This window comes from Dasypus novemcinctus, chromosome 9, assembly GCF_030445035.2.
Source record: "Dasypus novemcinctus isolate mDasNov1 chromosome 9, mDasNov1.1.hap2, whole genome shotgun sequence".
Lineage (NCBI taxonomy): Eukaryota > Metazoa > Chordata > Mammalia > Cingulata > Dasypodidae > Dasypus > Dasypus novemcinctus.
In genome coordinates, this window is record NC_080681.1 from 118,277,743 (window position 1) to 118,290,207 (window position 12,465).

Here is a 12,465-nt window from a genome sequence, read left to right on the forward strand (position 1 = left end):
TGACCCGTGTGGAGCTGGCCATGCACAGTGCTGATGCGCGCAAGGAGTGCCGTGCCACGCAAGGGTGTCCCCCGCGTGGGGGAGCCCCACGCGCAAGGAGTGCGCCCGTGAGGAGAGCCGCCCAGCGTGAAAAGAAAGAGCAGCCTGCCCAGGAATGGCGCCGCCCACACTTCCCGTGCCGCTGACGACAACAGAAGCGGACAAAGAAACAAGACACAGCAAATAGACACCAAGAACAGACAACCTGGGGAGGGGGGGAAATTAAATAAATAAATAAATCTTTAAAAAAAAAAAAAACAAAAAAAAAAAAACAAACAACTTTGGGGATTAATCTCTCTGAGATCAGTCTCTTCACTTATAAAATGATGATACCTTCTCTTCATAGGGCTCCTAAGAAGATTACATAAGATAACATTTGTAAAAACTTTCCTAGTCCAATGGTAGGCACAACTTGGCTTTCAGTACATATTGTTATTTTTTTCCAGTCTGCTAACTAACAAATCAAGAATGATTATAAGCATTGTAAGGAGGCTCCCTCAATTTGTAAAGGAATTCATTGTGGGTTTTCTCATACAATGACCTGTCAACAGTGCATTCAATATAGAATTAAATTTCACCAAGAACAGTATGCTATATAAAATTAACTCTAGTTCACTCTCAAAAATTTTTGTTATCTCCTGCAGGCACAGATTGCTTATTGTACACATATTGCCATTAGTGGTTCACTAAAACACATCAAATCTAGAACATGAGCTCATTCATAAAGGCATGGGCTTTGTCTTCTTGTCTACTATTTCTATAGCTCTTTTAATAGTATGCTTGGCTCACAGCAGGTACTCAAATATTTGTTGAGAATCAACTTTAGAAAAAACTTAGAAACACCTGCTACAAGATGACGTTCTAACCCCTTTTAATATAAAATGAAACATCTAGACTTAACATTCAAAAACAGAAGCATTAATAGTTGATAATTATTATAATATTGTTACATCAATGGTGTTGCAGTTTGATATGGTTATGAATTCCAAAATTAGATATTGGATTATGCTTATAATCTGATCTGTACCTGGGCATGACTGAGTTATGATTAGGGTGTTGAGTTTAAAAGGCATGGCGAAGAACAGAGCTGAGGGTTTCTGATGTCGGAGCTTGATGCTGAAGACTTAAGCGGGAGCCCCTGGAAGTAACCTCACAGAGGAAAGAGAAGCCAGCCCCAGGAAGAAAGGAACCTTGAACCCAGAGAAAAGCAAGCCCCAGGAATGTAGGAACCCAGGAAGCCTGAACCCTCGCACCTCGGCAGCCATCTTGCTCCAACACGTGACAATAGACTTTGGTGAGGAAAGTAACTTATGCTTTATGTCCTGGTATCTGTAAGCTCTTACCCCAAATAAATACCCTTTATAAAACCAACCGATTTATGGTATTTTGCATCAGCATCCCTTTGGATGACTAATACAAATGGTAATAAAGGTATCATACTAAATGTAAAATGTTAATTAGGAAAAACTGTGAGAAAGAGGGTATATGGGAACTCTACTTTCTATAAACGTACCAATGTTCTAATTAAATTGTTTTAGAAAAGGAAGCATCAATAACACATTATTATACACATTTATACTGAACTCTCACAAAAGAGAGTATTTTATGATATAGCTATGATATATGGCTTAATGTGGTTTAAGATGATCCTTCTACAGTTCTACAGGAGAGTGTTTGCCTAAATACTGGCTAGTTACTTTGCAAATAAATATTACTAGGTAAGGAATTAGGCTAATTTAACTCATTATCACCATAAACTCCAACAAGTTTCATATATCAAGTTGAGCACACTATACATGAATACAATACCTAGAATGGACACTGATTGACTGTCTACATCAACAGGAAGCTTGAAGTGATATTTTTAAAACACAGTATCAAGATATTTTAAAAATTAAGCAAACTAAGACCATATCCAAAAATATGAAAATGTTGTATAAGTCAGAAGTACTTGTGTAATATTAGTACTGGATCACTATTCAGCTTAATGATTATTTTGCACGTATTTTGCTGGACCCTAGGACTACAAAAAGAAGTAAGACTCTCTGTCCTCAAGGAACTCAACAATTGAAGTGGAGACCACACAACCGAGCACTTGCACCATGAACAAGGCAGAATCCCTGAGGGACTGCAGAAAGGTGTTCTGAGATAAATCTTTTGCATGACTGCACAACACCTAAACTATTTTAAGCAGGTAGGAAATTCATCTGTTTCATAATTCATCTTGAGAAGTGGTAAAGTGTAAGGTACAATGTACTAGCGGGAAGGACCCTAGGTTTACTCCCAGGCCAACCTTCATCATGTGACCTGATGAGCAAAGTCACTCAAACTTCAGTTCCCTTCCTATGTAAAATGGAACAACAGTCATGAGGGATCAAGTGCAATTAAATATGGACTGTGAAACCCTGTGTTAATAGTTATTTGTGCATTACTGAGCTGAATGGTCCTAAAGGGAAAGCATTTTGCATTCATGCCTCAACTATTCTGTGGGATGACTTCCTATCACTCTGTTTCCCACAGTCGGAGTCTCAAGTTCTACTGCAATGAATGCATTTCAAAGACACTGCCACGTGACACCAAATGGGACAAATGGGTCACAGTGATCCCCAAGTTTCACACCCTCCCCCTTCCTACTTTAGAAGTTAACTCCATTCTACAGATGTATAACCAGAGGTAAGAAGTTTAAGGACAAAAATGAGTGAATTTAAGGAGTAATTCATTAAAATTAACATCCACACAGCATTATCAAACCCTTACAAGACACTGCTTTTAAAAATACTTAATTTACACAGAGGATTTTAATGGCTTTTTAAAATACTTTAGGTACAAAATACTTTCCACTCACTTGTGGATAAGAATTCCTGCAAGCACTTAATGTATTGATCTTTAGTATCAACAGTGATTTCATACTGCTGCCTGGGGAGAATGTATATGTCTCCCTACAGACACATACGTTCTCTCTTGTATGTGTGCACAAAAATGCACATACACACCACATGCCTGAGAAACAACTGCTTTCTTATCAAGACTGACTTACTAACTGGAAAATGGTTTCCATTTGCTTGTTTTTTAATTAGAGCAGTTGTAGGTTTACAGAAATAATCATGCAGAAGGTAGAGACTTCCCTTATACATCTTCCCACCCCTGCAGTTTTCCGTATTATTAACATTTTGCATTAGTGTGCTACATTTTGTTAGAAATGATGAAAGATTATTATTATTAAGACTGTTGATTTTTTATTTTCTGGAATCTGGATTATGATGTACTAGTGAGAAACTATCAAAACCTTATAAGTTTGAGCTTTTGACAATTTGGTTATAGGGGTCATTTTTCGTTTTAAAAGCTCCAACTCTTCAATGACCACTACACAATATTCCACTAGGAAATGTCTCAAAGAGACATATATATTTTCAATGATTTAAACAAAAATGAACTGGCAAGGAAGTAGGAAGGGAATGCATTCAACAGGTTTCTGGTAGCATGATCAGAACTTGGCTCATCCCTATCATAAGGTAGTACTTTTCACACATGAACTTAAAAGATCTAAAGATATTTATTACACAAAGCCTTTTGATTAATACATATATACAGAGGCAGAGATCTAGTGATAACATTCCAGGAGACTTAACCTCAGAGGTATGTCTGGACAAACAGCTTTATCATATGGACAAGTTTCTATTTTCAAATGTGACCAGCTATTAAAGAACCTGATAACACTATGTAATGATATTTTAATATACTTAGTCTAAAAAATAATCTATTATCAGTTTGAGGACTATTTCTGTTGTTTTGTTGTTTTTAAGCGGCACCAGAGATTGAACCCAGGACCTTGTATATGGGAAGCAGGCACTTAACTAACTGAGCTACATCCACTCCCCTGGGGACTGTTTTAAGCTACAGAAGATAGCCTAATTCTCTTTGTGAGAACTGAAATGATTCTGAACTATCATATATTTCCTACAAGGAGCAGGAAAAAAATCAAATATTGTATTACCATAACTGAAAAAATTAACAAGGGGAAATAAGATTTACTTTCCAAACTTTGATGTTACCAATTTATATATATAAATTCATTCATAAATTACTTAAGAGATTCAGATTTAAGATAGAGTTCTTTAGAAATTTTTAAGTTAAATGTATAAGCACATGCATGACAACAACCTAGAAGTTGTCATTACTAAACATGTAAGGTATAATAATATACTTTAACATATGTTGTCACTTTTTGTTTAAAATGGTAAGAAGGCAGGATGATTTATAATTAGCTATACATAAAGTTATAATCTGGCAAAACAGTAACTCTTTCAAGTTGTAGAGGCATTCACAGTGAGAAATCTGGATAGGTCACTTTAACCCCAATGAGCCAAATGAAAACTGGATTCATTAAAATAACCCTGGGGAGGGAAGCAGCTGTGGCTCAATCAGTTGGGCTCCTGCCTACCATCTGGGAGGCCGTGGGTTCGCGTCCCGGCGCCTCCTTGTGAAGTTAGGCTTGCCCATACACCATGGAGTGCAGCTGGCCCGCAAGTGCCACAGAGAGCCAGCTCAGCAAGGTGACGCAACTAAAAGGGAGATAAGTTAAAAAAACAAAAACAAAAACAAAAACCACAGAAAAGCGTGCAGCAAATGGAAACAGAGAGCAAACAACAAGCAAGCCATGGGAGGGGAGGTTAAAAAAAAAAACAAAAACCTGGGGAGAGGATGTGGTTCAAGCAGTTGAGTGCCTGCTTCCCACATGGGAAGTCCCAGGTTTGGCTGGTGCCTCTCCACCCCCAAAAAAAACAACAAGCAAAAACAAACCATGTGCCATGTGGCTCAGTGGCTGAGTGCTGGCTTCCCACATATGAGGTCCTGGGTTCATTCCCCAGCCCCAGGACCTTAAAAACAACAACAAAAATCACCTATTTCTGTGTCAAGGGGGAAAAAGGGAAAGGGTAGAGTTTTGAGGGGAAGAGGGTAGGGCTAAAGACCAACAAAACACAAAATGTTATGTATTAGAAATTTAAAATGTTATGTATTAGAAATTAAATGTTATGTATTAGAACATCTAATACATAAATGTTATATATTAGAAATTTAAGAATTCAAGCCACATGAGTAGATTTTAAATATTACCTTCTTTCTGCTAACATTTCATAAAAGTCTCTGATATCTTGACCAGATTTCTCCATGCAGTGATAAAATGCCAGCTGACTTTCACGATTTGCAAAATCCACCTTAAAAAAAGAAAAGCAAGTGTTTGGTGCAAGTTTCAGATTTTACTTACAGGATGTGTTATTGAATTTGCAAGTTCTTCCCAACACAGTCTTTCTAGATAAATTTCAGGAGAGAGCAATCTATATCAATTTAGTAAAACAGTCCTAACTGAAAACATATTTTGTTAACCTAACATCTTTCTCATATTCTACATAAATCTTGACAAAGAATGTAATTTAGAGTTCCAGAACCTCTCAGGATTCTCAGTAAATAGACTGTCAGTTAATCAAATCAACTAAATCCAGCAATCCCTGTCATGCATAAATTTGATGGAACCACAGAACATAAAACAAATATGGAAGAAGTTTAAAGTTTACTCACACCTGCGCCTCAAAATCACAAAAAGATATGATACTCATCATTTATCAGTACTCTATCATTTTATTTCAGAAGTACTTATTTCAAGCTAATCATTGGTGTTATTGCACAAGCCCCTTCAAAATACCATGAACACCGGATTTTTAAACAAATATATCACACAAAAAGATCATTTTTCAATGGTTACCCACTCTTTAGGAAGGGAGGAAAGTAGAGGAAAAGAGGATCATTGAGGAAGCTGGACTGACTGACACTTTGAACTCCTGAGTATACAAATACCCGCAGGTGGCTATGGGCCAGCCAGCACCAAGTGTGCTCATGTGTGCCTCAGGAACCCAGAGTGTAGAAGGGCACAATTCTTTGAAGGAGAGGATTTGGGAGGAAGCTCTGTGACTAATGGATTAAAAGACCCTGTGCTCTCAATGGGCTAAGTATAAAAACTATAATATTCTCCTTAAAAACTGAGGACATGGAATACATGTCCTATAATCACTCCCCTGGTTTGCAGCCTGCAAAATGGCAGTTATTAAGAGGGTGAGATTTAAATACAATTTTTTTTCTGCTTCTGTTTAAAGTCATTCTGCACACCTTAATTTTATTTCCACCGATTTTCCTCCCCTTGGTCTCTTTTACAGCTGCTTGTGCATATTCAATTTCATTGTAGAGAACCAGTGCCATGCCTTTTAAGCGGTCAAACACCACCTGTAAAAAAACATCAAAAAATAAATAAGAGAGAAACAGATGTGGCTCAACCAATTGGGCTTCTGTCTACTATATAGGAGGTCCAGGGTTCGATGCCCAGGGCCTCCTGGTGAGGCCAAGCTGGCCCGTGTGGTGAGCTGGCCCATGCAGAGTGCCGGCCCACACAGGAGTGCCACCCTGCATGGGAATGCTGCCCAGCACAGGAAAGCTGCCCTGCGCAGGAGTGCCGGCTGACACTGAGAGCTGGCGCAGCAAGATGATGCAAAAAGAGACACAGAGCAGACAAAATAAGACGATGCAGCAGAACAGGGAATTGAGGTGGCAGAAGAAAGTAATCACTTCTCTCTCACACTGGAAGGTCTCAGGATCAGTCCTGGAGCCACCTAATGAGAATACAAGCAGACATGAAGAACACACAGTGAATGGGCACAGAAAGCAGACAATAGGGGGAACGGAGGCAGGGGGGATAAATAAAATAAATCTTTAAAAAAAAACAAGAGTCTCATCCACTGGACTCACTGTTAGTCCCAATAAAATCCTATGTCATAAGGACACTGCCAAGGGGTGGGGTGTGAATAATATATATAGAGAGAGAGCTAGAAAAATCATCAGGCTTTTCCCAATGATACACGTTGCAGTGAAAACACAATAAAATGTGCAGGACTGCTTAGAATTGTGGATATTGTGACTTGAGGTATAATGCCTTTGTTTTTCGGTATTTTATTTTCCTTGTTGACTGAACACTGTATAATATTCAAATCTAGTTTTGGTGAGCATGCTCTATCTCCACATATGAATTTTGGTTATATAAGTAGAACTGTTGTCTTAAAGCTGCTCAATTTTTTCTTTCTTCAGGCAATCTTTAAAGATATGTATTTCTCCAAACAACAAAAGCTACATTTAAAGAAATGCCAACGTTATGTAACATACTCACCAGAGTAAATCGGATTTTAAGGAGTTAAAGCTTTACACCTTTATTCAGTGGAAGAGGGTCCAGATGCCCTTTTCCTGTTATGAATATGGGTATGTTTCACAACAAACATTAGATAGATGAATCTTCTGTCCCGTGAATTTCCTTTTAAAGTCATCACTTTTTATTTAAAAACAAACAAAATCTCAAATCTAACTGCTTATTAGTATGAATGTGATTATATAATCAGACTAATTCTAATATAATATGAAATAATAAAAATCCCTAAAAAACATCCTATTTAACTGTATAATGCAGATTGTTTAAAAAGTAATCATCTCAGTGGTTCAAAATAGTTTTTCAAAATACTTATATCATAAGCTAACAGATGCAAATGCCACTACAAATCAAATTTTGGCCAAGAAAACTTTATTCCATGAACTATTAAGGAAAAGAAAAAGTCAGCACTAAAGTTGGTTGGAAGACGAATACCAACAAAAAGAAAATTAGAAAGATCTTTAAACCACACACCAAACGCTTCCACCTACCTTTACCACAGGCCCGTATCGGCAGAAATGTCGCGTTAAATACTGATCCGACACATTTGAAGAAAGCCCATCTAACCACACACAGTTTGTAGGCATGCTCTTTCCAAAACCCAGCTGAATATAAAAGACAAAATTTTTATTAGTAGAGTTCACAATTACTATTCAACTACAGAATTCTAAGAAAACTAGTCTTTAGTAGGAATCTTATCTAACCAACATCTTAAGTAGGAACCATCAAATTAAAACCAGACAGAAATTTACAAAAAAATAATCCTGCTGGTATACCAAGAATTAATTCAAATCATAGTATAAGGCAAAAAAAAGGTATACACCTAAAATGCGCATGTGCAGAAAAAAAGCCCAAATCTTAAAAATTAAAGCAAATAAATCGTAACAACACAATAACTTATTGAAATTTCTTTACCTTGAGGCGATTATTTCCAAGGTATTCCCCATCCATCTTCTTAATAGCCTTACAAACACTGGCAATATCACAATATTGCAAGAATGCATACTGAGGAACTCCATTTACTTTCTTAATATCTATATCCTGAAAAAGCCAATTGATATTATTTAGCGGTGTGCCAACAAGAAAATGTCAGAATAAACCAGGTCCATATGGGAGTTCATTTCTCAAAAAGTCACATTCCAACAATTATTTTCTTAGTTAAAATTGTATGCCTCAGGGAGTGGATGTAGCTCAAGTGGTTAAGCACCTGCTTCCCATGTATGAGGTCCCAGGTTCAAACCCCAGTACCTCCTAAAAACAAAAACAAACAAATGAAAAAAACAACTCTCAGTGGGGAGTAGATGCAGCTCAGTGGTTGGGCACCTGCTTCCCATGTATGAGGCCCTGGGTTCAATCCCCAATCCCTAAAAAAAAAAAAAAAAGTCTGGTTTATGCAGCTGTAAATTAGGTGTCTAAAAACTGAATAGCGCATTTATAATTATAAACCATGAAACCTTTCCAACTGATGCTCTCTGCAGAAAGAAAAGCAAAAGCATTGAACTCAAAATTTAAAATTTAAAATCCGTAATATGTGTTAGAAGAAACTTATGATAACAAAGAAAAAGTGGTCCATATAATGAAAACCTAGAAATAATTCCTTTCTGTAATACCTAAAATCCTTAGTAGGGGCCATACTCTATAAAAGAACACAACACTATACTCTCCAGAGTGCACGAAATGCTTTACTCTTCTGTCATGGCTGCTGAAAGAAAGTGGTGAGAAAACCTGGCTTATACGTAAAAGTGGTCCAGCCACTTGGATGGCAAAATCTGTATTTAAATAATAATGGCCTGGGCCGTACATTGTAGAATAATATCATGATCACCTAAATTTCCTTAAAGGTTCACAAGCCAAGAATCAAAACTTGAAACAAAGCAAAGTGAGTAATATATTTAGAGTTCTCTTATGGGTCAAAATTGTTCAAAATAATGGTAACTTAATCATTATGTAGAATGTAAAAACCCAGGGTAAGTCCTTTTTTTTTTTAACTTTATTTTGTACATTTAATAATTGAAAATATAAAGGGAAGCGGATGTGGCTCAACTGATAGAGTGTCCGCCTACCACATAGGAGGTCCAGGGTTTGGTACCCAGGGCTTCCTGGCCCGTGTGGTGAGCTGGCCCATGCACAGCACTGCCACATGCAAAGAGGGCTGTGCTACGCAGGAGTGCCCCCAGCACAGGAGTGCGCCCCACAAGGAGAGCCGCCTTGCACAAAAAAAAGCATAGCCTGTCCAGGAGTGGCACTGCACACACATAGAGAGCTGACGCAGCAAGATGATGCAACAAGAAGAGACACAGATTCCCGGTGCTGCCTGATAAGAATGCAAGCAGTCAGAGAAGAACACACAGTGAATGGACACAGAGCAGACAACGGTGGGGGTGGGGGTGGAGAGGAGAGAAATTTTTAAAAAAGGAAAATATAAACAAGTAAAAACTAAAAAGAAAACACAGTTGAATAAAAACTTCTCAATTAAATGTCCTGGATATCTATAAATTTTTTGTGTATGAATCATACAATATGGGCTAATAGGTGCCTGCCTCCCCTGGGTTCGGTTCCCGGTGCATCCTAAAAAGAAGATGAGCAGATAGCAAGTGCAAACAACGAGAGGGACAGAATAAATAAATCTTTAAAAAAAAAAAAAGTATACTTTAATTTTGTGAGCTTGAAAACTTAAAATAAATTAAAAATTAAATAACTGAAAAAGAAAGGAAGATCAAGGTTTTGTTGACTTTTTCCTCTAAATATTTCTTTTTTTCTACCAACCACATCTATCTCTTGCCCCCCATCCTGAAAAAATAAGGTTTAAATCAGCCAGAAGTACAAATGAGACTAGTTCATAAAACTAAATTATACAAATATAAGGGTCTTTTGTTTAGAGCAGCAGTGTATAAAATAAGGATGAATGAACAGAGACACACAATAAGTGCTCCTATCCAAAACTGCTTAGTTATTTTTATTTTGATAATATATAAACATAAAATTACCCACTTTAACCATTTTTAACTGTACACTTCAGTGGTACTGATTACATTCACAATGCTGTGCTACCACCACCACTATCCATTACTAAGACTTTTTTATGACCCCAAGCAGAAACTGTACCTATTAAGCAATAACTTCCCATTCCTAATACCCCCCCACCCTCCAGCCTCTGGTAATCTCTAATCTACTTTCTATCTCTATGAATTTGCTTATTCTAGACATTTCATATAATCCAAAACATTTTCTACTCTCTAAAGTCCAAATACACTACAGTAATTTCATCACTGTTATTAATATATAGAGAGTATAGAAAAGGCAAAAGTAATTTCCCTATTTTTTCAAGCACAGAATATACTGTATCTCAAGGGTACAAAGCTGAATCAAACTCTTTTTACTATAAATTGACTCAACTTTTGAGTCATGGGAAACAAAAAAATTTTTCTATCCCTAAAACTACTTACATAATATAAAAAGTGACTCTATTTAGAAGTTCAAAATAGAATTGAACTTCCAGCACATGACATCTACATTCAGTACATACAGTAATGCTTGAAGACATCATGTTGAGTGAAATAAGTCAGATATTAAAGGACAAATATTGTATGATCTCGCTGATTTTAAATCATTAGAATAAACAAATTCATATAGTCAGAAACTAGAGTACTGGTTACCGGGGCCAGGGTTGGGGAAGGGAACAGGAGTTAATGCTTAAATTACACATAGTTTCTATTTGGGTTAATAGATAAGTTTTAGTAATGAATGGTGGTGATGACAGCACAACATTGAGAACATAATTAATAGTGCTCAATTTTATGTTTGAATGTGGCTAAAAGGGGAAATATTAGGTTATATACACATTACTAGAATAAGAAATTTTTTTGAAAAAACAAACTATAGGACTGTACAACACAGTGTACTCTAATGTGAACCACGGACTACAGTTAACAGTACAATTATAAAAATGTTCTTTCATCAATTTTAACTAATGTCCCACACATACTAATACAAGATGTTAATAATAGGGGTATATGGGAACTCTGTATTTTATGCATGGTTTTTCTGAAACAAAAAACACAAGAGTAAATGAGGAAAAAATCATCTTTCCAAACATAATCTGCATTTTGCTTTACGATTTATGACAAAGATCTAAAACTGGGTTTTTTCGGTGGGTTTTTTTGGGGAAACAAATCGATTTTATTGATACATAATAAGGAAGCATATAATTCATCCAAATCTAAAACCGCTTTTTATTGTAAAAAGGAACATACCACAATTTCTCCAAAGCGCTGGAAGATGTTGCGAAGGTCATGATAAGTAGTGGTTTTTTCAAGGTTGCCAATAAAAAGAGTTCTTGTTGCTTTGGGGTGAAATTCATCTATCCTTTCATCCAAGGGGCGAAATTCATTTTCACTTTCTGTTTCTGTTAATTCAAATAGGGGCAGAGTAAGAGAAGAGAGTTTTACTGTATATTTATATATTATGGGAAAATCTACATTTAAGAAACTAAATCAGAAAGCAGATGTGGCTCAAGTGATTGAGCTCCCGCCTACAACATAGGAAGCCTCGGGTTCAGTTCCTGGTGACTCCTGGAGAAGACAAGCACGGCAGTGGGCTGGCACAACAGTCTGGTGCAACAAGATGATGCACATGGAGATACAGAGGAAACACAATGAAAGACACAACAAAGCAAGGAGCAGAGGTGACTCAAGCGATTGAGTGCCTCACTCCCACATGCGAGGTCCCAGGTTCGGTTCCTGGTGCCTTCTAAAAGAGAAGATGAGCAGACATAGAGAGCCACAGTGAATGGACACAGAGAGCAGACAGTGAACACAAACAATGGGAAGGGGGGAGATTTAAAAAAATAGTTAGAAATGGTCATACAATGTAGACTGTTTTTTTTTTAAAAAAACAACTAAATCACTAGATGGGCTTGCACACTCACACAAATTGAAAAATTAGAAATCCTTCAGAATAGATGCTCCTTATTAATTTAAAACCAAGAGAGGAATACAAAGGTTGCAGTAACTTGTCGAAAAAAATTAATGGTGAACTAACACTGTTTAATCTTTAAAACATCAAAGTGGATTGAATTTCAATCTCCTTGGTTGATTTGTATTTAAAATAATTTAAAAATAATCATTGACATACAAACAGATTTTAAACCCCAGCAAAAATGGTAATAATGAGTCTAAGCTTAA

General features: G+C 36.8%; 1 protein-coding gene across 2 annotated transcripts in view; it reads right to left on the reverse strand.

Moving 5' to 3' along the window:
• Positions 1-12,465, reverse strand: part of SPEN (spen family transcriptional repressor) — a 115,468-nt gene that overhangs the window by 11,363 nt on the left and 91,640 nt on the right. For both annotated transcript variants that reach the window (XM_004472159.5, XM_071217766.1), the window contains 5 exons: positions 11,536-11,687; positions 8,198-8,323; positions 7,774-7,887; positions 6,202-6,315; positions 5,155-5,255 (listed from right to left, as the gene is read on the reverse strand). In XM_004472159.5, coding sequence (XP_004472216.1) covers positions 5,155-5,255; positions 6,202-6,315; positions 7,774-7,887; positions 8,198-8,323; positions 11,536-11,687 — 607 coding nt within the window. The remainder of the gene's footprint in view (positions 1-5,154; positions 5,256-6,201; positions 6,316-7,773; positions 7,888-8,197; positions 8,324-11,535; positions 11,688-12,465) is intronic.